Source organism: Festucalex cinctus, chromosome 6, assembly GCF_051991245.1.
Source record: "Festucalex cinctus isolate MCC-2025b chromosome 6, RoL_Fcin_1.0, whole genome shotgun sequence".
In the NCBI taxonomy this organism is placed as follows: Eukaryota; Metazoa; Chordata; class Actinopteri; order Syngnathiformes; family Syngnathidae; genus Festucalex; species Festucalex cinctus.
In genome coordinates, this window is record NC_135416.1 from 16,002,497 (window position 1) to 16,027,827 (window position 25,331).

At 35.8% G+C, this 25,331-nt stretch overlaps 2 protein-coding genes across 6 annotated transcripts; one reads left to right on the plus strand and one right to left on the minus strand.

Moving 5' to 3' along the window:
• The first annotated feature begins 1,188 nt into the window (after positions 1-1,188).
• Positions 1,189-19,737, plus strand: xpnpep1 (X-prolyl aminopeptidase (aminopeptidase P) 1, soluble). 5 transcript variants are annotated; one of them, XM_077523553.1, is made up of 23 exons: positions 1,193-1,339; positions 2,941-2,998; positions 3,071-3,170; positions 5,418-5,528; positions 5,636-5,760; positions 6,032-6,095; positions 6,590-6,694; positions 7,910-8,002; positions 8,160-8,303; positions 9,036-9,131; positions 10,261-10,342; positions 11,595-11,805; positions 12,663-12,752; positions 12,874-12,924; positions 13,784-13,842; positions 16,619-16,696; positions 16,784-16,855; positions 16,922-16,982; positions 17,110-17,179; positions 17,991-18,164; positions 18,299-18,375; positions 18,933-19,031; positions 19,163-19,737. In XM_077523553.1, exons 2-23 carry the CDS (start codon positions 2,987-2,989, stop codon positions 19,280-19,282), a joined length of 2,094 nt encoding a protein of 697 aa, XP_077379679.1. In that variant the 5' UTR covers positions 1,193-1,339; positions 2,941-2,986; the 3' UTR covers positions 19,283-19,737. The 5 variants fall into 5 exon arrangements, with proteins under 5 accessions (XP_077379681.1, XP_077379683.1, XP_077379682.1 ...); XM_077523555.1 differs by lacking the exon at positions 2,941-2,998 and having other exon boundaries at positions 1,189-1,339; XM_077523554.1 differs by lacking the exon at positions 5,418-5,528.
• LOC144020266 (uncharacterized) lies at positions 19,046-22,225 on the minus strand. Its single transcript, XM_077523571.1, has 3 exons — positions 22,090-22,225; positions 21,260-21,356; positions 19,046-20,205 (listed from the first exon to the last, which is right to left on the minus strand). Exons 1-3 carry the CDS (start codon positions 22,187-22,189, stop codon positions 19,899-19,901), a joined length of 504 nt encoding a protein of 167 aa, XP_077379697.1. The 5' UTR covers positions 22,190-22,225; the 3' UTR covers positions 19,046-19,898.
• Positions 22,226-25,331: the final 3,106 nt, after the last annotated feature.

A 25,331-nucleotide genomic window follows, 5' to 3' on the forward strand; every position in this document is an offset into this window, starting at 1 on the left:
GGCCCGCAGGCCTGACACATATACTGTTCAGAAACTACAAGTACTAAAAATTCTGCCTTTGTTGCACTTCTTTTGTGGAGATTTTTCAACCTAAATAAACAAGATGTTAACGATTATCATGCACCAAATATAAAACAAATTATTTTTCAAGTACACTACTGTACGTGTTAAGGCAATCTACTACAAAGATGAAATGCTAAGTCAAATGACGGCACAAGTCTGCCTGTGGCTACTGTGACATGCCTGTTATCTGTTTGACCAAACCGCAGTAGTGCAAAAAAAAAAAAAAAAGACCCAAACTGAAACTAAACTACTAGATCAATAGTAATAATTTCCTGAAAATGATTTATTATTATTATTATTGGTGAAATTATTACATTATTGGATTTTATTACATTTTTGATGTAGTTAAGTGCAAATTTTATTTCATTCTCAATGGCATTATTGCATCCATCCATCCATTTTCAGAACCCCTTGCTCCTCACAAAGGTCGCGGGGGTGCTGGAGCCTATCCCAGCTGGCTTCGGGCAGTAGGCGGGGTACACCCTGAACTGGTTGCCAGCCAATTGCAGTGCCATTATTACATGTTCATGAAATTATTACATTGGTGCAAAGCCCTTAAAAATGGAAACACTAATTCCCAGTAATTCTCCTTTTTTTTTTTTTTTTTTCTCGGATAACCATACTCATCATTTGTCTGCATGGTGTAGCCCCACCTACCTCACGAGCCCCTCAACCCACACGACCTCCTTCGAGGCTGCTGCGACCAGTCTTTGAACACCAACTCCTAGATGGTGGATGGATTCAAAAACGGATTAAAAACCTTCCCCTTGTCGAGAGAGAGAGAGAGAGAGAGAGAGAGAGAGAGAGAGAGAAAACGTTTTTTTCCTGGCTGGTTTTGTTTAAAAATGAAAGTGCATTGTAAATAAAATCTATTATTATTATTATTATTATTATTATTATTATTATTATTATTATTATTATTACTAGAAGAAATAGAAATAGTAGTAGTAAGTGTTATTGCTGTTGTTGTTATTATTATTAATAGTAGTATCAATTTAACAACAGCATAACATATACTATGGCATAACGAAGCGTAGTAATATAATAAAATAGGTTTGTAGGGCTAAATCTTAAAAGCTCGTTTATGAATGAAAAGCAAAACAAGAAAATGGGGGCGAGGCTGCATCCCTCCGTCGCTACTGGAACAAACTGCAGTCACGTGATCGAGACGTCACCAGCGAAATGGCTGCCTTCTGTTTGTAAACCAAACCCGAAAGATTGTTGTTGAAATTTGTTTTAAAATCCAAGAACTGCGTCCACAAGGCGAAAATACCGGGTGTGTATTCATTATTTTACGTACTGCTTGTGGGGTTACTTGACCGTAAATCGAAGAAGGAGTTCGGAGTGTGGCCCAAATCCAGTCTTATGGCAGACGCGGTCTGGTTTCGAATGAACGACACGTTTGCTCATCCCACGTCACTCGAACTCACGCCATTGTTGGTTACGAAAGCCAAGAGTGAACCTTCGACTCGACGTACTGGGGGTTTAAAATATCCCCTTGTCGTTCTTCGGGCTTTCCAAACACACCCTAGACCACATTAATCTGAATTATGTTGTTGCTGTACTGCTGGCCTTAAAACTAAAGCACTTAGCCAAATGTAATTCAATTGTCGGAACACGTAAAGCAATTGTGTATATTAATGGTAAACCATAAGCAAGCAAAAGATGAGTTAGTACAAAAGATACGCGTTGTTCCTTACTAACTTACAAACGTCAATCGCATGCGGGGCGGTTAACCAATGAAAACGCTCTTGGATGAAGAATCCTGCCACGTGATTGGGTGACATTTGGCAGCTTTTCCGCATTGAATGGGCGTTCGTTGTTGTGACCGAGCAGTGAACCTTATTACACAACATTTAACACTTTAGGTAGGTAGGCTGCCTACCGTAGGCTGTATCTTTATAAATCTTTACGTTTGTTTGTTTGTTTGTTTATTTATTTATTTGGGGAAAACAACAACAACAAATCTCTGATCCATTGCAATAATTATATAAAAAATGCTGGAAGTGGCATGTATAGGGGCCCAGCAGTGCGGCTATGGGAGCCCTGCCCAGGCCCTTTTGGCACTGATGGCCAAAGTGGTCCTTTGCACAATATTATCTGTACTTATTATTTTTATTTTTGGTGCATTTTAAAGTGATTGTTGCCTTTCAGAAATAGATGTCAACAACATAAATTATTATTATTATTATTATTATTATTATTATTATTATTATTATTATTATTATTATTATTATTATTATTATTATTATGCTACCTTTGGTCACAAGATCCTTGCAAATGACATATACAGTACAACAAGACCTGGGATCTCCAAGTTCAGCCCCTCCGTATCTGTTACTCTCACAGTACACAAAAAGCCAAGGAAATACACAGAACTTTTTAATGCAAAAAAAATTAAATAAATCCTGCTAAACATGCCTCGTAATTTGATTGGTCTTGTAGACATACATACGCAATTATCCAAGTCTGATTGTGTTATACTGTGAGCTAGCTTAAATTAAAATGTAGTGACACGAGTCTTGTTCTTTTGTTCTTTTAATCAACTTGGAGTGAGATTTACCATCTTCTAACATTGATATTTTATTGATTGTGTCATTGTCCTTACATATTTTTGTGGTACAAGTTACAACTGTTACTCGCAAGTATATTATGCTTCTAAGTAGGGTGCTGTTTTTTCACGAAGTAGTGTGTGTGTGTGTTATATATTTATATCAGTCGGTTTATGCAGAATAATAAAGAGCAAATTATGAATCAGCCCCATGGAGCAAACTTGTCATTATAGTGTATTTCTAGCATTTCTAGTATGAAATGAATTGTCACTATGTGTGTTTTTCTGTGCATCAGATTATAGTTTGTCAATATTTCATTCTGCAGCATTGTCTCTCTCAACAAGGAGTCTCCAAACTATCTGCAGTTCAGCATGTTATTCACAGTGAGCCATTTCCAATGCAAACCTGTTGTGATCATGTAATACTTGTCTAAGCAACCCCATTTTCTTTTGTAGCTTCTCCACTCTGGCCAAATCAGTCCAGCTCCAACAAAATCATCATTACCAATCTCTACTCAAATCCCATCAACAGAAGTTGTTCAGCAGACCCCATCAGGTAAAACCTAATTTGATTTTGCACCGCTCTCTACCAACTATATCAGGTCAGTACAATGTCATGGTATGTTGTAGAGATTGACTGATATGTTTTTTTTTTGTTTGTTTTTTTTCTTCAAGGGCCGTTACAGATTATTAGTAGTGGGAGGCTGATAACCAATATTTGGAGCCAATATGTATTTTCAGAAAAAGGGGGAAAAAAATATTGTTGTCAAAAAAATAAAATAAATAATACAAAATGTCTTAAAGCCATATATGTCAAAAACCATATATGTTTATTGAAGAACTTTACAGATTTCACAATGTTATCATTATTTTTTTAAATCTTAGAGTTAGAAAACAGATGTTTTAAAATTCTAACAAAAATTTCAGGGAGTGCTCATGGTAATCAGTATGTTTTAAAAAGTTAAATGAAAACTTCAACAAGGAAATGCTGTAGCTCTTTATAGTTTCTACAGGCAGTACATTTTCCAAAATGTCAAAATAACTGAAATGATTTCAAACAAAAACAAGATGTGCAGAGAATTCCCAGGGTCGGCAGCATTTTTATAACACTGACTGGAAATTTAAACAAATATTTCCTTGAGGTTAACACAGTTTTACATTCATCAATTTCAGAATCGGTCTATCTCCACTATGTTGTCCTAACATTCATTGTCAATATAGGCTTCTACAATTCAGCCTATTCAAGATTAAAGATGGTTTGCCATTTTATTTTATACAAGTACTGGCTGTATTTATATTGAGTTGAGTTAACAACATACATTTTGTCAAATATTCTGAATAGAAATGTACATCACAACCACTCCCTTGGTGTTCCATGAAAAAATTAAAACAACACAACAGCAGCCTAGTGTGACCTATTTAGTCCATTCATCATAGCAGCAACATGACAGGATAAAAAAATAAAATAAAAATCTGTCATAGTTTGTAAAGGCCACTTCAACCTGATTATAATCGCGGAAAGAATTTTGAAAATCAGATGAAATGTTGAGAGATTGAGCTTTGTGTGTGGCTAAAAATATTACCTTTTTGAGGAGTGATTTTTGTGTGATATCACCTATTGATAATCCGGTCAAAAAACACTTTCATCTAAAAGTAAACCTGTATAACTTCATTATTTCGCGACATTTTCATTTCTTTCATTTCCTCTTCTACTGGGGGATCCACTTTCTCTGGTTGGCAGACAAGTTTCAGTTAAAAATATCCACCAGTTTTCTGGGCCGGCCAAAATTTTGAGATGTCAACGCATCAACATTATGATCATGTCTCATATACTGGCTCTTGGCCTAAAAATTGAACTTAACTTGAGATGGAAAATTATTGTCGAGAAAAGCAATGTTGGGAGCAGACGAGGTCTTGTACATAAGTATTCAATTGTTTTCGTTTGTTTGTTTTGTGAATTGATTGTTATGGGGACTTTTCAAGGCATTTGAAGTGTTCGTTTAATTTTGTTTTCTGATCTCCACCATTAAATATCACAAAAAATATATATTAAAAAAAATAAAAATATAGGCAATAACCTGTTTTGTGTATGCGCCAGTGTGTGAGTTTAAATGGCAAACAAACACAAAACAACTGCATTGGCGATGCTTTGAAAATGATTATGGATGGGATTTCAAGTGATGATGAGCAGCTCATAGCAATGTTCATTCTATAAAAACTGAATTATTGTACTGGATTTGATATAGTTGTGGTGGAGGTACCCAATGAAGTGTCCAGTGAGTGTACTCTTTTTAAGCCTTTCAAGACTCCTGTTGATCAGCATGTTTGTTACAATAATATTAATTATCCCATATTTATTCTTTTATTCATTACAAAGCATTTATGTAAAACATTTATTCAGCGGTATGACCTTATTGAGAGCAAAGCTTCGTGGGATGCTCCTGCAGCTGCAGGGGAGGACACTCAAGATAGCAGCTGTAACACTTTCACTTTATGAATGAACTATTGAAACCTTCAGCAGGAAAGAAAAACATGTCTGTATTATTATCTGTATAATATGATTGCTGCTATGTGTATCCCCTCCCCTTTCGCGCAAGCAACCAACCAATGCAACTAGTATATTCCCAATAAAAAAAAGAGGAGACCCGACGAAGTAGGCCAGAACGGGTAGAAGCCTGTAATCTGTGCACTCTCTCTTTCCGTTCTTGCGAGTAAAAAGAATGTAAATCTCTTGTCTTCCTTCTTATACAAGTATATGTTGTTTATTCAGTGTTCAGGTTGACTTAACCTGACAATTTTACAGGGGTTAAAGATCGAGGTGTAACCACCTCTGAGCTCCACGTTAATAGACAGCCAGTTAAGAGTGAGTCATTCTTCCGGTCGTGTGAAGTCTTCATGTCCTCCCAAATGTCTGGTAATGTCCGTGTTTCAGGTTTTAAAAATAGGTTATTGTGTTTGATTATTTGTCATGTGAATGCTGTGTTACTCTGTTGTCATTTTCTGTCTTTGTTGTCCATTCAGACGGGAACATGTCTCCAAAGATCACAGGGGAGCTGCTCAGGCATCTCCGCCAGGTGATGAAGAATTGTAAATGCGTGTCTGAGCCTCTTCAAGCTTATATTGTCCCCTCTGGTGATGCCCACCAGGTAAATCATTTTTACCTCATTACAGGTGACTTTACTAGAAACTTACTGTAAATATAAACCACTGCTTGTGTGATTCTGCACCCATGTTCTTCTTGTCCGACCTTTTCAAATTAATTCTCACTTCTGACCTTCCCCTCCCCTTGTCCAAGTCATGACGCGAGTAGGACAAATGGGCAAGGTGGCGGCATATGGGCTGAGGACCACTTTGCCCTGATTGTTAATGATGAGATCTACCCATGTTTTACGTCTGTGTTGTCTCCTTGCCTTTAAGAGTGAATACATTGCACCTTGTGACTGCAGACGGGAGTTTATCTGCGGTTTCAACGGATCAGCAGGTACCTGTCCCAGATGTGGGTTTTGTTGTTGCACCTTGCACGATTAAGCGCTTTGTGGAATGCTACAGGGACTCCCCCACCCGACCTTGCAATGTTGAACCGCAACGCTAAATGACGTCATTAAGGTTGAATGCAGCTCACAGAATATTTTCTACTAATGGGAAGTAAATTTGAATTATTGCGTTCTTTAATGACATTTTTTAATTCTGATTTATTAGACTTGATGGACATTCATGTTTAGACTTTTCACCTGTATCTTTTAGAGCAGTCATTCTCAAAGTGGTGAGGTACATTGTATCCCTCCAGCGAAATACAAGTACAAAAGAATCACCATATTAAATGTTCAAACTACATCATGTTACTATCACCAGACTTTTTTTTTAAAAACCTTTTAGATTAAAAAACACTTTTTTTATGATTGTAGAGACAACAATGAGGCTGTCTGTGGAATTATTCAGTTTTGAGTCTTGAATGGGTGTTGTGATGTTTACTAGGGACAGCCATCGTCACCGAGCAGTATGCCGCCATGTGGACTGATGGGCGTTATTTCCTTCAGGCTACCCAGCAGATGGACAACAACTGGACCCTTATGAGGATGGGTAATTTAAAAACTCATATTCATCCCCAGGTTATCAGTCAAGTTGCAGATCATTTGGAGTGACTGCACTTATTAACACCCTATATATTGGGGGTGTATTTCATATCATGATTTATGATTTATTTAGAACAATACAGTTTGAAATGATTTAGTGACTTGAAATTGATTCTTTAATAACCTTTTAGACAAAAATTCAGCCAATTTGAGTGTGAAATGTATACCTGGATACTCAACAGTGTTATGTGAATCAAAGTTTTCTAGGTTTGTGTTGTTTCTTGTAAGAGATTCTGGTATAAATTATGGATATAATAGACAAACAATAAATTTAAAATTTGTTAACGTAATTAATTAATTAATTAATTAATTAAACAATACAATCAATTAATTTAAAAACAATTCAAAATTTAAAAAATAACTTGCATTCACATTTATATTTCTATTTTTATGGGGAGTTAACCTTCTGTCATTTATTTTAATATTCAATTTACAGTTTTAAAAAAAGTATATGCAACAACATTTCAACAGTACTGTAGGCTTGGCTGCTATGTTTGGTTTTGTTGTTCAACATAGAAATATTATACAAAAAAAATAAAGTGCAGCCAACATGTTGTCAGGCTGAATTAACAGAAACTTTATCTGCTACTTGTGCTGTTGTTTACAGTTGTTACTATGATGTTTTTTGCCGAGTCGCTAACTATCCATTCTGGCAAGGCCAGAGTCTTTGGCAGAGCTGACGTTACCTTACTTAGTAAAGTTGCGAAAGGTGCTTGGATGGTCGGGATTGTGTGAAAGTACAATAGTACAGTATGTGGTTGGAGAGGTTTGTCTTGTTGCCATGGTATTATTAACAGTACTTGACCTTTACATACCCTGCAAATTGCAAGCGACTTATTTAGTGTTTCCACACAACGGATGTTTTGCTTCTGTTTCCGCTGTGCTACATTTAGTTGTCTGCTAGCACGAGATGATGTCAACAAAGACAGGTAGACTGAATCAAGTAACGTTAAACGTCTTTGTGTTAAAATCCAGTGCATTATTTCCCGTGGCGATATAAGTTGTGTAGAATGACACTGAATGAAACTATCAATCGTTACGTTTATCTCATAGATTATTTGTTACACTCTAGCCTATATTGATAAAAGTATTGAAGCATCTTGGAATTCAACACCTAAAATAAGGTACATTTCATGCTCAAATACAGTTTTTTTTTCATCAGGACTGAAGGAGACACCCTCTCAGGAGGACTGGCTGATAAGTGTCCTGCCAGAGAATTCCAAAGTGGGGGTCGACCCTTGGATCATTGCTGCAGGTATTTTGTAATTTCATTTCACATCTCAAAATTCTCTACAGGAGACACAACCATAGAAATGTCAGTGCTTGTCATCATAGCATCAACAAAACATGTCCAACCCCTTTCCTGTATGCGTTAAATGTGTTATTTTTGTCCTGCTTGCATTCCGTGTCAGATCAGTGGAAAGCCATGTCCAAGGCACTGACCAGCGCGGGCCACTCTCTCATAGCAGTGCAAGAGAACCTCATTGATGTGGTGTGGAGTGACCGTCCACAAAGACCTAGCACACAGCTTCGTACTTTGGGATTGGACTACACGGGTATGTGCAACACGTATCAATCTATACACTTTTCTCCCACTATTTACGATGAATGAATCAGACAAACATTTCTTACTCTTCTATGGTTTAAAATAAACCTACACATTATGTTGTGCTCGTCTTATTAAGAGGTCATTTGGCATGTACTGTAAGATGCTGAATTAGAAATGAGGACACTTATGCCATAACATTTCTTGAACATCTTTTGTCTGAGTGCAGTGAATTATCTAAACTAGAGCAATACTCAGTTACTGTTTATCCCCTGCTGATCAGCTCTGGGTACTCGTTACCAAACACACAGCCTTGGCAGTTGATTGTAGTCGTCATTCCCCATGGAACAATACCAAGACATACCCTTTCAGTTTCTCTTTTTTTCCGCTCAAAGGTTTCTGGCTGAATAATGGTCCCATGAGATGGACTCAAAGCATTATGTTTCTGTTTGCCATAGCAATACTAAATAGTTGTGTGCGTGTGTGTGTGTTTTTTTTTTTAAGCAAATGACAGAGAATATGTTCCAAAAGAAGTTCTGCAAATAGATGAATTTGCGAGTAGCGAATTGCGACTATATTCAGGGGAATACTATAACCTTGTCTGACCTTTTACTCTCACCTTTGCCAACCATGTTTTTTGTTGTGTCTTTGTGCTCTTTTTCGAAACTCGTTATACAGGAATTGCATGAAGTGAACAGATTAGAACAAGACCATATGATTACACGATTAATCTTCTCTATAGGTATGTCATGGCAAGACAAGATCACAGCGCTACGTGCAAAAATGACAGAACGAAAAATGTCCTGGTTCATTGCCACAGCACTGGATGAGATAGCATGTAAGTATTTCACTTATGTGAATGACTTCAATTGTCATGGTGTATTCTACATTTGGTATGAATGGAATTGTGCTTAGGAATATAGATTGGATGCAAGTGCAGGCTTTATTTGCAGTGTTGTATGAACAAGATCTGCCAGAGAGAGCACACATTAGCCAATGTGCAATGCCACTACTTATTAGATTCGTACTCGTTGACTTAAAAGACGTTGAATTGATTTATCTTTTAATTTGTTGCTAATTTCTCAAGTCACGTCTCTTGCCTAAGTCAGCTTTGATACATGATCACGATCCAAGGACCCCAGGATACACAGGCGTACCACTTCATGTCTATTGGAGCACCTTGTTGACCGTGCCTGAAGAGCTCTTACTTCTGATTGTTTTCTTGCAGAGCTCATGTTAATTGCAGTGATTGTGATTGTCATCAGCTTGCGTTTGGACTAAATGGACATTTGCTTCGAAGGGGAATTGCTCAGGCATCTGCAGAGGATCACTGATAGAGAAAAAAAAATATGTAGGAAATTTATAAAATAGGTGCATCTCCTATAGCTGAATATTTCAAATAAAATTGAATCTTGTATATTGCATATACTACACAGAGCATGAAATTATTAATAACTTGCGCTTACAGAAAATTCACCATCTCAAGAAGGGCAATATTACAAAAGGAACAAAGAGACTAGTTAGGAATTTGACTGTTTAATGAATCTGTGTATATGTTTTACTTTTTAAACTGAATTAGTAAATTCAATGAACATTTCAATAATGTTCTAATTCATTGAGATGCAAATGTATTACATACAACAGTTGAAGTTATCCTATTTCTCAAGTGACTTAAAGGGATGCTGTTATTAATTTGATAGCCTCATTATTTTTCATATCCAACTAATACTTTTAAAAACACATTTTTCCACTTGCTGTCATGGCACAGCTTGCCAATGTCACATGACCAAACCCAGATAAAAGGTGAACCGTTACCTGAGCTCTTAACACCTGTGATGTCATTTTCAGGTGGCAAAATGTGTTTTTAAAGATATTAATTGTACATAAAAAATAATGAAGTTATCTAATTTTATAGACAATAATGGCAATTATTTGAATATTTATTGTGGTTTTCTTCTCTTGTCCAGGGCTTTTCAACCTCCGCGGTGCAGATATTGAGTATAACCCTGTCTTCTTTGCATATACCATTGTGGGGATCAACACAATAAGGTTAGAATACATTTAATTCATTCGATTAATTTGTTGCAGAGCCTTTTGTATGTGCAGAAGACACGACATAGTTTTATTTGTTTTTCATTCAGATGCTTTGCTTATTACTGCAGTGATTCCCAACCAATGTGCTTTGACACATTAGTATGAGAGAGGTCATGAAGTGTGTGTTTGTGTGGAAACATACCCACTGACTCTATGGACACCTCATTTCTGCATTTAGGATACCATCACTCTTTAAAATGTACTCGCAGTTGCTGAAATAACATCAAATTGCCGTAAATAAAGCATTGCTCTATTAATTGCTCCTAGTTATTCAAATGTCGGGGATGTGATCAAAGCACCATATCTTGATTTGTTGAGCCATTTGCTGTCTCTCAGTACATGAAGATCCATGTGAACATAGACATGCACGCCTTATTTTGACACACAACTCAGCTCAACAAAAACAGTCACAAAAGAACCGAAAGCCTTTATTGTCATGTTCTACGGTGCAGATTCAACAACACTAAGCTTATGAAAACGTAAAAGACAACCAATAATAAAAGAATGACAAGCTACTAACTAAACTACTGACAGCAGGATGTGGATAAATGTTCCCACAAAGCTTTGTGACAGAGCAGAAGACATCATCATCATGTACGGACTACCTTTGTCGATTCAATGTTGTGCTATAGTAAAAATTGTTTCGCTGAAAGTATAAACTTTTTATCTCTTTTGTAGTACTGGCTCACTGGTAGTAAACGTTAGCAAATACAAAACTGAACACAATGGCTTACCACAGAGTTGGCAAGAGAAGCTATTCCTTCATCTTTAAGAAGCCACTATTATAAATGACTTTTTCAGATTTTCCACCTTGAAACGCCCACCTCCAAGCTATTGAAAGTACCTCTCACAAAAAATCTTCACACAATCTTAAAGAATGAGGCTATTTTTCCTTCACATGATGTCTCAGTGGTTTAGAATAAACAGTAACTGGAAGATATGCCTCCTTAACTTTCCTCCGGAAATACGTCATGAGCTGCCATGCATATAGTCAGTTTCACTTAATTGGCCTGAAAATTGTTTATTTATAGCTAATAATGTATCTTTGTTCATCTAGCTATATCAGAGGACCTACAGTTGAATTACAGATCATTTCAAAGCTCTTTCACTAGAAAACAGAAGTTAAAATTAACCTGCTTGTAATACACAAATAAATAAAATAAACAAAGTATTTTCAATGCATCTTTTTGCCTGAATCTTTCTGCAGGCTTTTTGTGGATATAAAACGTCTAGCCGACCCATCACTGAGAGAACATCTGCAGCTGGACATGCCCAGTAAACCTGAGTTTGACATTCAAACGTTCCCATACGAATCGGTCTTCACCGAGCTGCAGGCCATCTGCGCTGCACTCGGCCCAAAGGACAAAGTGTGGATCTGTGACAAGGCCAGTTGTGCTCTCACACAGGTCATCCCCCAGGTGAGAGAGTCTTAAAGATACAGTATACAGTACAGTATATATTTTTTTCCATAGCATAGGCTGTTAAAACCAAACTGCATGCTACTTTCTATCAAGATTTGTGTGGCATTAAACAAAAGACTTTCATATGATAGCCATTACAAGGCTGGTTTTGATTTGCTTTGTGATGTTGGTTCAGATTACGATCATTATCTTTTAATGGGCTTCATTAAGTTCTCGTGCATGTGTGAGAATAAACACATTCCCAGACATCTCAGTTTCAGGGAACATAGACCCATTGCCTCTCGATTTCTTGGCATAATCTTGTAAAAGTTGTTTGAATAAAAGAATTAAAACATGATTTTCATGAATATCTTTTGTGACTAGCAATTCAAAGAGTTGTAAAAAGGAAAGAGTTGCCTTTATATAATCAATTCTGAATGGAAGCTGTTTTAAAAAAACAAACAAACATCGGAATGTTGAGCAGTTAGCACTATACGGTTTATGTGTTAATTATTGTGGTTGTAGTTTATAGTGAAATTTTACTGCATCACACTGTTAATATTTTTGCCACCTCACGTGTACAAAGGTGTGGCTAAGTTGGTAGAGCGGTTTGTCCTGTGAACAAAGGGTGACCAGTTCAAATCCCAACTTCTTTTTTTTTTTTTTAACTCCCCCCCCCCCCCCCCAAAAAAAAAAGCAATTATCTGGTCAAACAAAGCACCACTACAAACTGCAATCACAATGGTAAACTCAATGTAAACATTTTTAATATGTCTTGTATGTATTTTCCTGCACCCTTCTTTGTACTCTTATTTGCCCTTAATTTTAGTTTATTCTTTTCAAACAGTAAGCGTTTTCTTTTGCTGTGAATACAGGCCCACCGGTCCCCCATTCCTTATACGCCTCTCTGCCTTGCCAAGGCGGTGAAGAACACGACAGAGATTCAAGGCATGAGAACAGCCCATGTAAGATGTTCAGCCTCATTTGTGATCCACATAAATCCATGCATGCATTTACTGAACATTTCATAAACCACATCGCTGACTTTATTCACATTTTATTCATGTTCTGTCGTCTTGCCGGCAGATCAAGGATGCAGTTGCTCTTTGTGACCTCTTTGCTTGGTTGGAAAAAGAGGTACATTTATGTTTTTCAACATTATCTAAAATACTTGAGGCTGTATTCATAAAGAATTTTCAACTCTCTCAACTGTGAGGGTGCCCTGTTGCTCAGTAGCTACTGTTAAAGTGCATATCGCTTCTCCTTGTTATTAAATGGAGGAGAGTTTCACGAATTGAACCATAACGTTAAAAAAACAAACAATTTGGACAGTTTTCATAAACCATCCCAACCCCTAGTAACATAACTTAGCTGTTCTTATAAAGTATGTTCACAATCACATAGTTTTTACTGGTCCCATAGGTCTTGGTATTGCAAGCTAAACCGTGACATCAGCTTACATGTCTTTGTGGTTTTGTAGTGACAAATGAAGTTAGGTGTGTCTTCATTCTGTGAGTTGGAAACCATGCATTTTGCCATTGTAATTTTTGCCAACATTATCGACAAGGTAATCATTAATTCATGATAATGAAAAACTTTATATGTATTTTTCTTTTGTCGTGTTGACTCGCGTGACTTCTTGAGATTATTCCTAAACCTTTTTAAAAGAGGCCTCTGCTCCACTTCTATTAGCTCAGCAGCACTTGTAAAAGTTCAGTGTATAAATAGCTTTCAAGTTTTCTATGAGTAATTGCAATTGTTTGTGTATCCTCTGACGAAATCCTTAACACCTGTAATTGTATGTGCCCTTTAGAATTGAGTCATGAGGAGCAAATATTTTACAAGAATTGGATAGCCAATGCTGTTAGTTATATCGTGGTTGAAGTGAAAGACAATATTTGCACATGTTAAACATTGGCTTCACTTTTTTGTTCCTCGGGAAACACATACTGTTGACTGAATTTGCTGTCATTTTGTCATCTTAATCGTTTTGTAGATTCCAAAAGGCACTGTAACAGAAATCTCAGCTGCTGACAAGGCCGAGGAACTACGCAGGTGATGCTGGTTCTTGAGTATTTTCAAATTTCATTCAAGCTCTTCAGCATGGCCTGTAATATTTGCCAACAGAAATTGAATTTGAATCATTTACGTTTGAATTTGAATCACTAAACTAAGTCAGGTTAAAAGTGTTCTTGACAGTAATATGTTCTATGTGCCCCCACTGGTATAAATACATCATTCTGGTTAATAAGCACCCATTTTTATCTATCTCAGGGGGCAGCCGTTTTGCCATATGTTGCTGACTGAAAATGACATCACAGCTCACCTGTTCTGGGTTTGGTCATGTGACCTTAGCACGCTGAACCCTTAGACACGGTGGATTCAATTTCCGTCAACAGCAATTGACAAAATGGCCGCCTATTGAGCTGGATAAAACCGGGTGGATTTTTGCTGCTCAATTCATATTCCACAAATGCAGTATTAATCAGAATGCCGTGTTTAGACGAGTGGGGTTGTAATAAATACTGTCAAGAAAATTGATGAGCTTTTGAATAATTGCATTAAAAAAACTGAATCTGAATTGTACAATTTGAATTTGAATGTACTAGTTTGGAACTGAACTGAATTTAAAATGATTTAATGTGTAAGCGGCTCAGATAATGAATGGATGTATTCACTTTGCAATGCAATTATTCAAGTTTGGTGATTAAATGTAAATGATTTAAATTCATTTTCTGGTGGCACTTTTCAGCCCATACTTCAAGGTCAAAGGTCATGTCATGCTTTGCAAACAAAGCTGTCCCATGAAAGTCTCTCCTGGAGTGATAACGCCCTCTACAGGATGTAGACAAACATTGATCCTTTGTCTGCATTGCTTGAGCCTGAACAGATCTATGGACAATTTAATAATTTTATTGCTGGCAAAATGAAAGAGATAATGTTTAGGATCAATGATGTTAATTTAAAAAAACAAAACAAAACAAAGATAATAATGTAATCCAGATTTAGTATTTTGTTGGGATCCAAATTCCAACCTGATCTACATTGTGAATAATCTGACACAGATTGGATGAAAGTTAGTATGATATTAAATTTTGATACTTAAAGCACATTTGGTTTGAAGCTACGTTTTTGGAAACAGCTTTCCTTGATAGTTGTAACCAATGTGTAAACTTTTTCCATTATTAGAACGTGGGTCACCTTCTGGAGCCAGGCCTGGAGGTGACAAACAGCATTTTCAGACGTAATAGTGTCCATATGTGGACTTGGTAGACAGATGGGGGACAGTGAGTCAGAGTGGACCATGTTCCACACCACCAGTGTTGGAACTGTCGCCATAGGGTAATAGGGCCATAGGCCTGTCATTGTGCCAGTCCCTGAACCCATTGTTGGGTTCATCAAGCCATGATCGTCAACTCTCACTCGAAGTGATTGGAATGAGAATCAGCACCTCCAAAACTGAGACCATGGACCTCAGTCAAAAAAAAAGGGTGGAATGTCCTCTCCAGGTCAAGGATGAAATCCTGCCCAAAAGTGCTTCAAGTTTCTTGGGGTCTTGTTGACGAGCGAGGGAAGAAAGGAACTGGAGATTGACGGGTGGATGGGTGCAGCGTCTGTTGTATTAAAGTTGAGTCAAAAGGCAAAGCTCTCGATTTACCGGTTGATCTACATTCGTAACCCCGAGCAGCGGGTCATGACCGAAAAAACAAGATCATGGATGAAAGTGGCCCAAATGAGTTTCCTCTGCAGGGTGTCTAGGCGCTACCCTCCTGGACACTTCCCTGCTTAGAAGTTCCAGGCACGTCCAATTGGGAGGCTGACCCAGGAGACGACATGATGGAAGGATGGAAGGACTTTGTCTTCCGGCTTGACTGCATGGGAGTTCCTCAGGACCACCACACTCTAAAAAGAGAATTGTTGAACTAACTTAATTACAAATTGAATTGTTGACCAACTTTAAAAAGAGTTGCTTCAATTGGTGATACACGATTGAATTAAGTAATATTAATATAATTACCTGAATTAAATTAATCCAAAGTGACTTCAATCCAAAGTATTAGTTTAATTACAGGCAATTATGAGTTCATTAAACTTAACTTAATTCAATTGAAGCGATACTTTTTTTTTTTTTTTTTTTTTTTTTTTTTTTAAGTTGGTCAACAATTCAATTCATAATCTTAAATTGGTTCAACAATTCTCTTTTTCGAGCGCAGACAATCTGCAGAAGTGTCTTTTCGCCTATAATTGTGTGATTGTATTCTTGGGGGCAGCACAGTTTAGCGCCAGTTAGCATTTGTTCCTCACAGTCTGGAGGTTCCGGGTTTGAATCTCGGCTCTAACTTCTATGTAAACCAAATGAATGAATTGTTTATGTTATTCTTTTCTTGTATTGTGCTTTTGCTTGTTGTTTTATTTGTTTTATTGCTGTTTTATTTTTTTTATCCACATTTGTTTCCCCTTTCCCTCAAGATGTGTTGCCACTTGTCAGGCCCAAGTTAACGAAAAGTAATGAAAAAACTAAAATTCCAAAAACATTGTCATTAACTAAATAAAATAAAAACGAAAATGTTTTATTTATTTTTTCTCCCATGTTAATTTAGGGGCTCCGTACTAAACTAACTAACTAAAACTAAATGAAAACTAAGCATTTATTAAATAAACAAACAAAACAAAACTCAAAACGAAATCAAAACTAAAATGAAAATTCCAAAACTATAATAACCCTGGTCAGTCCACTGTGGTAAATAAGAATTTGTTCTTTTTGCTAATCTAAAAAATCTTCAAAGCACCAACAATAAACTAATTAAAATTCTGTTTTGTCTTTTCGCAGCCAACAGAAACATTTTGTTGGCCTTAGTTTCCCGACAATCTCCAGCGTTGGGCCCAATGCGGCAATCATACATTACAGGTGAGAAAAGCAACAGACGCAATCAGCATTGTTTCAGCATTTGTTTTGGTGCGTTTGCAAAACGAGTGAGCTCCCTTGTCTTTGTAGGCCTCTGCCTGAGACCAACAGAACGCTCACCATCAATGAAGTTTACCTCATCGATTCTGGAGCCCAGTACATGTAAACTAATTGTTCACACGCGACAATTTGATTAGCATGTGGTTTGACTTGTCTGCTCTTTGGCAGTGATGGCACCACAGACGTCACCCGCACAATGCACTTTGGAACCCCGTCTGCATATGAAAAGGTGCAATCAACTGCCTACAGTACTTTTCATGCCAGAACGTAATTTCACCTTCAACATTCCTAAAATTACAACCGTTTCCTGGCAATGTGCCTGAAATGACGCCATTTCATTTGATTTTTTTCCCAAGGAATGCTTTACTTATGTACTAAAGGGACACATTGCCGTCAGTGCTGCGATATTTCCCAATGGAACCAAAGGTACCACTTTAACTTAAGGTTGCATGACAACTTGTTCAGCATGCACAAAAACAGTTCATTCTTGTACTAGTGCAGGGATGGGGAACTTGTGGTAAATTAAAATAGACGGTCCACATTTTTTTATCACTCCTACTGATGGGGCCACATACTCTAAAAATGCTATTTTAAATATGGACAAAATGTATGCCAAATACGTGCGCTTAATGTTTTTCATTTTTGGTAATACATTTGCTCAATGCATGTTTAAAAGATCCACGATCCCCAAAACAAATGGTTTGAAGAAAGCAACAAAATTTGCATTTAAAAGCAAAAAAAATGTATTCAAAACAATATTTATATGGAATTTGTATGTCAAGGACCAAATGTATTTAATTAACGGAAAATTAAAATACATAAACAGTGTGTTCACTTTTGCACAGTGCAGAAATTCAACTCAACTTTATTTATAAAGCGCTTTAAGAACAGGCGTTGTTGTATACAAAGTGCTGTACATAAACTGTTTCTGCATTTATATTTTTATATGATGATGATGAGGTTGTGATTCGTATGTCCGCCTCACACTCAAGAAGTCCCAGGTTGGGCATTTTCGCATGTTCTTCCCATGCTTGTGTGAATTTTCACCAGGTACTCAAACCTCCTCTCAAATTCCCAAAAAATAAAATAACGTAAAAAGTGGCCTGTTATTGGCTCACGCTTATCCATGACTCTGATGAGGATAAGCAATATAGAAAATGGATGCAGATGTGAGGAGAATAACTGTTGTTCAAAGTACATGTGTCTACTTGACTGCAACCTTCTTTCCACTGTCCAGGACACCTGCTGGACTCATTTGCACGAGCCGCCCTGTGGGAATCAGGCCTTGACTACCTGCATGGCACAGGTCACGGCGTTGGCTGCTTTCTTAATGTTCATGAGGGGCCTTGCGGCATCAGCTACAAGACCTTCGCTGATGAACCTCTTGAGGCGGGCATGATTGTCAGCGATGGTATGGATAAACACATTGAGACTGATACTGCAAATCAATGACTTCTATAACTTCTTTCTGGCATTGTCATTTTTTCTGTTTGTGTGTGTTTCCCTGCCTTTTTAAATGTATATTTTTTCTTATTTAATTTGTAGAACCAGGGTATTATGAAGATGGAGCTTTTGGCATCCGATTAGAAAATGTGGTTCTTGTTGTGCCAACTAAGCCCAAAGTAAGACTTCAAATCAAGTTTCTTCTACAATTTGCCCGAGAAATATTCCTTCATTGTGGGAATGCTGAAGCATTCCCTCATATGTTATTGTGATTTTTATTCTCCACAGTTTTGCCACAAAGCAACTCCCACATAATACTTCCAATTTACATTGTTTAAATTTCAACTAGCTTCAAAAGTTCATGCCTCCCAGGGTATATATCGTCTGATTCCACATTACTTGCAGTAGTTGCACAATTTAACGTTAAATATCAACTTTCCCCATTCATTTTCAATGGGACAGACATTGAACTTTTTCAAAGTATCACTTTCCACGCCCACTTCCGTACATATAACTTATCATAACTACCAGGTGTCTGATACTGGCACAGTTGGTAAAGCGCATTGTCCAGTAACCAGGAGGTTATAACTTAACAATTTATCTCTCAATTGGCTTCATAAGCATTCCACATGCATTCAAATCTTAGCATTCAGCTTTCAGCATTCCCATGCAATTTCTCCAGAAATTGCACTTAGTCTAGTTAACGATGACACTGTGTTTTTTTCGTCTCCTCTAGTACAATTACAGAAACAGAGGTAGCTTGACGTTTGAACCTTTGACTCTGGTTCCCATCCAAGTCAAGATGATGAACACAGAGCTGCTCACTCAGAAGGAGGTAAACATTACCCAGCATGTCCAACACCATTTTATTGCTTCTCAAAACCAAGCAGGTACATTTCTTATTTACCAAAGAGTCCTTATATACACCACATAAAAGGGTGTTTTTTTTTCCTTTTTTTTTGACAGCGGGACTGGGTGAACGAGTACCACAGGACGTGCCGTGAAGTGGTGGGGGCAGAGTTGGAGCGTCAAGACAGAAAGGAGGCGCTGGAGTGGCTCGTCCGGGAAACCCAACCCATTGTTTGAGGAACCAAAAAGACAGGTGTACTGTGCTATCCAGTGCTGCGCAGTGATCGTTGTTTGTACGCGTCTCACCTTCTTTCATATCACTTCTTTTTTAAAACAACATCCTATCAAGAGTTTTATTAAAGATCAAAATTAATCAATTGTTTGTCTTTCATAGTTTAACTGTCAAATGATCAGCTTCACCATCACTTCACAGACAAATTTGATGTGGCTGTATTCAAATGTGCACAGGTAATGCAGAAATCTAATCACTTCTGTACTTGCGCAACAGTATATGTATTGCCTCATCCACCACGCTATACAGTAAAATCAATTTGAGTATTCTGAGATCATGCATAACGTGTTCAAACTTTACATTCACCGTGTGTGCAATCAAATCTGTGAACAATGTAAATGTAGACTCGACAACATACTGTACATATTGAATAATAAATATGCTGCATGTGTACTTTCAATGGTCTAACCTACTGTACATTACAGTCAAACATAATTTTGTGCTTATTTTTCGAAAATGTATTAAGCACTACAAGCTCAAGTTGAAACAGAGTTAAAAAAAAAAAAAAAAAAGTGAACACTACATGAGAGAGATACTTGTAACTATTAGGTCATCTCAAATCTAAAGCTGCATGTAAAAAATGGGTGGGTCTATGATGACCCCACTGTTGGGGTCCTGTGCGTACTCCTCTATGGTCGGAAGTGCGATTTGCCTGGCTGTGTCCTCTTCATCCTCCTTGAGTCCCACAGGCAGTGGGTTGCTGTAGATGTAATAGATTCTGGAGTTGTCTTTTGCTGCCTCTGCTCTCCGAAAGAAGGCCAGCGGGTTGATGAAACTAGTTGACCTCTTCACCGCCCTGACTGCAACAGGGTCCACTGGCTCCCCATTCGTCACTGCACTCTCATACACTTGGGCTCTCTTTGATTGCCTGGAGAAAGAAGTCAAAATGATCTTGTGTGGCTAAAAAATATCAACAAAAATGGAACTGCAGTAGTTCAATCAATCCTCAATACTTTATAGAGTGGTGGTGCTAATACTTATAAGAAGGAAAACATTACATTTTGATGAGGATTTGGATACTGGTGCACATAAATTAATTGTTCACAGTTTGAGTAACTATGGCATCATTGGAATATTATGGAAGCCCATTTCCACCCAAAACAAAAACAAACATTATTTTTTCTTATTCTTTTTTGTTTTTTGTTTTTTTTTTTTTTTTTTTTTTGTTTTGTTTTTAAAGCTGTAAGGAGTCCGTTTCTATGGAAGCATATTGCATTCACTTAAAAAAAAAATAAAATAAAAAATATATATATATATATATATATATATATATATATATATATATATATATAAAATTATTATTTTTATGCAACTTTTACCTTTTTTTATGATTTTTCTGTTTCTTTTTTTAAATACATTTGTCCTCTTTTATTGATTTTTTTGGGGGGGGTTCTGAATAATTTGAAATTGTCTATTTTTCTGAATATTTTTTTTCTGTTTTAATGATTTTTTTTCTCTTTCTGATTTTTTCCCATTTTTTATTTATTTTTTAATTATGATTATGGACTATTTTTTTCTGAAGTTTTTTTTTTAAATGTTTTTTTCTGTTTGTTTTTTTTGACGACAAATTGCAAAAAAATAATAATAATAATAAGAATAATAATGCGGGGTAGGGGATTCCATGAAACAGAAAAAAAACATATACAAAAAAAACAAAGCATAAAAAATAATAATTCAGAAAAGCAGGAGATTTTTTTTCAAGTGAATACAATGCACTTCCATAGAAATGGTCTTCTTAGAGTAAAATAAATAAATCATTCATGGATAAACAAACGCTTCATCATTTTTCATTGACAGTTGTCCGCAGTTAGAGGACTGCGCTTTACTGAGTGACATTCTGGTCGCATATGATTTGATCATGAGAGCATTGCTGAAATCGAATGATGGTGGCCCACATTCACTGTGTTGTAAGTGTGTCTCACCTGCTGCGGTTGTAGCACACACAGATGCAGTAGGCGGCGGTGATGAAGAGGATACACAAGGCCAAGGCAATGATGACTAGGTCGAAATCTTTCACCTCTGGGATGGAGAAAACAATTTTTCTGTGAGTGTTGTATCAGAACCTCAAAATTGCTTATGATTCTAGAGAACATTTATGAAAACGTTAGAACAGCATTTCACAAGCATACATGTCACATGATGAGAGTATTATTAACTCATTCACTCCCAAAAACGTATTTATATGTTTTTTAGGTTTTTGTTTGCTAGAGTTTTTGTATGAAGGCTTTGATGCAGTTTCTGACCTGAAGTGGTCGCTTAAAGCGATGGTAGTTATTACCAAGTATTTTCAACAGGTTTGTGAATAATGATGAAACTTAGCTAATTCTAACGCTAATTCTAACAGATAAAAAAATATACCGTGTTCTTTTTTTCCTGATGAAAGAAGAGACATTTTTCTATTGTTAGGTTCCATGTTTTTATAGCAATAGAACATGAAAATGGCTGGGAGTGAATGAGTTAATAATAATATAAGCAAAGAAAAAAAAAATGCCTGCAGACACTAGGTGGCCCCAAAGGTCCACAGAAGTCGCCCGAGGGTCTGTTCTAAAAATAGCTCACAAGTGATGGGACATAGACATTGATCATTTGAAAATGTAAACACTTGTAGAAAAGTATAGTCACAAAATGTAATTAATTTGAGCAACTTTGTTATTTTAGAAGTGTGTATCAAATTAGTAGCCTTCGCATGAATCAGCACCTAAAAGGTCAGTGTGAAAAAGTTTATTAAATTATGTAAAAGAGGATACCAGACCCAAAACCGCTGTTTTCATGTCCTCATCGTGCAGATCCAAAGTTGCGTTGAGATGAAGGCTGTGAGCTGTCATCACTCGCTCCTCTTGCGCGCCACTCATCTTGCTAGCAAACCAGCAAAGCTGAGTTTCAAGCTTCTGCCATTGGATTCAAAACAGCCTGGGCCCCGGCCATGTGACCTAAATGGCTTGGTTTGGTTGTCATGGAGACTCCCCCTCTTTTTGTCACCCCTCATTTCAACTCTCTGCTGCTTCCCCTCATGTTTACTGCTCATTATTCTGCTCGAGCGCTTTGTTTTTTTTGGGGGGGGGGCGATCAAGGGAGAAAGTTGCAGTCTTTCAAACTGTTTTTGATGAAAGAAGTAAAGTTTGAAAATGATGTGACAATTCTTTTTGTATTGTTTTTTTTTTTCTTTTTTCTTTTGTACATTTATTTGAACATATAAACAGATGAACAGCAGAAATAAAACAGAAAACAACAACAATCAAAAGAGAAGAAAATCCCAATAAAATAATCATTCAATCAATCATAACTTACATGTTCAAAAGGGAGTAGGAAGAAGTTAAAAACTTATCTAGTCCTACCCCTTTTACTCAATATATTTAAACTTATTTCATTATTAATACAATTTTAATTGACTAATTATTAAAAACATAAAAAATAAAAAAATAATAATAATAATAAATGATATATATAATCCAAGTTATATATATATATATATACATATACACATATACATACATACATATACACAAGTGCACTTAACATATTCACATTTACCAAAAACATATATACATAAATTTACTAAACATATACCATAATACCTATCTAGATCATTTACACATACATGTACATTTTTCATATTCTGGTCTGACATAGATAATTTTTTTGAACTTTACTTTTAAACATTTTTTTAAACTCCAGCATTGAGTCACAATTTTTCAGAGCAATTTCCAGATGATTCCACAGATCAACACCTTTTACAGATACACACCTTTGCTTAATATTTGTTCTTATTTTGGGTTTTTTGTACACACTTGTACCCCTTATATCATAAGGACTGTGTCTAATTTCAAATAACTTCTGAGTACTGTGGCAGAGTAAATTGTTATAAACTTTATACATTATTTGTGCTATTTTAAAATCCACCAAGTCATAAAATTTCATTGCATTTAATTTAATAAATAGTGGATGTGTTGGTTCTATATATTTTGATCCATTAATAATTCTTATAGCTTTCTTTTGCAATTTGAAAACGGTGTTAGTATTTGTTTTATATGCCATTCCCCATAATTCTACACAATAGGTCAAATATGGTAATAATAATGAACTATATAATATATATAATGATTTCATGTTTAAAACATCCTTACTTTTATAGAGTATCCCTATAATTTTTGACATTTTCCTTTTAACAGTTTCTATGTGTGGCTTCCAACATAATTTATCATCGATAATAACTCCAAGGAATTTATTTTCATTCACCCTTTCTATTTCAATTGAATTCACCATAATTTTAACTTGATGAGTGATTTGTCTAGTGCCAAAAACTATGAACTTGGTTTTATTTAAATTCAATGATAATTTATTTACATCAAACCATTTTTTTATTATATTCAATTCATACTCCACAGTAGTCAGAAGCTGCTTCAGGTTTTCTCCTGAACAATAGAAAGTTGTATCATCAGCAAATAAGACACTTTTCAATATTTTTGAGACATAGCAAATATCATTTATGTACAGTATAAATAATTTAGGGCCAAGCACAGACCCTTGGGGAACTCCATGAGTGATCTTCATGTGTTCTGATTGTACATTATTAAACTGCACATACTGATATCTATTTTCCAAATAACTTTTCATCCACTTATAAGCTAAACCTCTTATTCCATATTTATTTAATTTATTCATTAATATAGAATGATCTATAGTATCAAAAGCTTTTTTTAAATCCATAAAAATCCCAACAGTAAATTTTTTATTATCTATTTCGGTAGATATTGCTTCTACAAGCTCCATGACTGCCATTGAGGTGGTCCGTTTTTCTCTAAACCCATATTGGGTTTCACTTAAGAGCTTATGTTTCTCAATAAAATTATCCAGTCTATATGAAAATAATTTTTCTAGAATTTTTGAGAACTGTGGCAACAATGATATTGGTCTGTAGTTATTAAACGTGTGTCTTTCTCCACTTTTATGAACAGGAATGACTTTGGCTATCTTCATTTTTGATGGAAATATACCAGTTTTAAATGATAAATTACAAATATATGTAAAAGGTTGTACAATATATTTCATAATACTTTTAACTAATGTCATATCAATGTTAAGACAGTCAGTAGACTTTTTATTTTTTAATGTTTTCACAACATTTAATACTTCTATATCATTAACATCATTAAGAAACATTGTGGATGAATTATTTACAATGTTCTTATCTATTTCACGTTTGTTTCTTGGCTCTGGGATTTTGTTTGCCAAGTTACTGCCCACGTTAACTAGATATTCATTAAAATTATTAGCTATGTCAGAAATTTCATCAATTACCACATCGTTATCTTTTATAAAATATTGTGGAAAATTTATTTTTTTAGAACTTTTTTTAATTACATGATTTAGTGTTTTCCATATTTCTTGTGTATTGCTTTTATTCTGTTCTAATAATTCATGGTAATAATCTTTCTTTCTTATTCGAATAATATTTGCTAATTTATTTTTATAGATCTTGTACTTTGTTTCAGCTTCCACAGTTCTCAATTTAATAAATCTTTTATATAAATTATTTTTCTTTTTGCATGCATTCTGTATTCCCTTCGTCATCCATGTCTTATTTGGACCTTTATACTTTCTTGTAATTTTAATTGATGGACAATGTTTATTATATAAAGAAATAATGGTTGACTGAAATTCACTATATGCAATATCAGGATCGTTATTTGAATAAACCTCAGACCAGTTGTGTTTCTCTAAATCCAACTTAAAGGCAGCCATGGAGCGTGTTGTTCTTACTCTAGTTTCAAATGTGTAAGTAGTCGGCTTCATTTTTTTATCAAAATAATCATAAAAAATTGCAAAGATCGGGAGGTGATCACTTATATCGTTAATAAGGAGTCCACTTTCTATTTTAAGGTCAATTTTATTTGTGAATATATTATCAATTAGTGTAGCTGTATCGATTGTTATTCTACTAGGTTTTATAATAACAGGAAATAAACTATTACTATACATCATATTTATAAAATC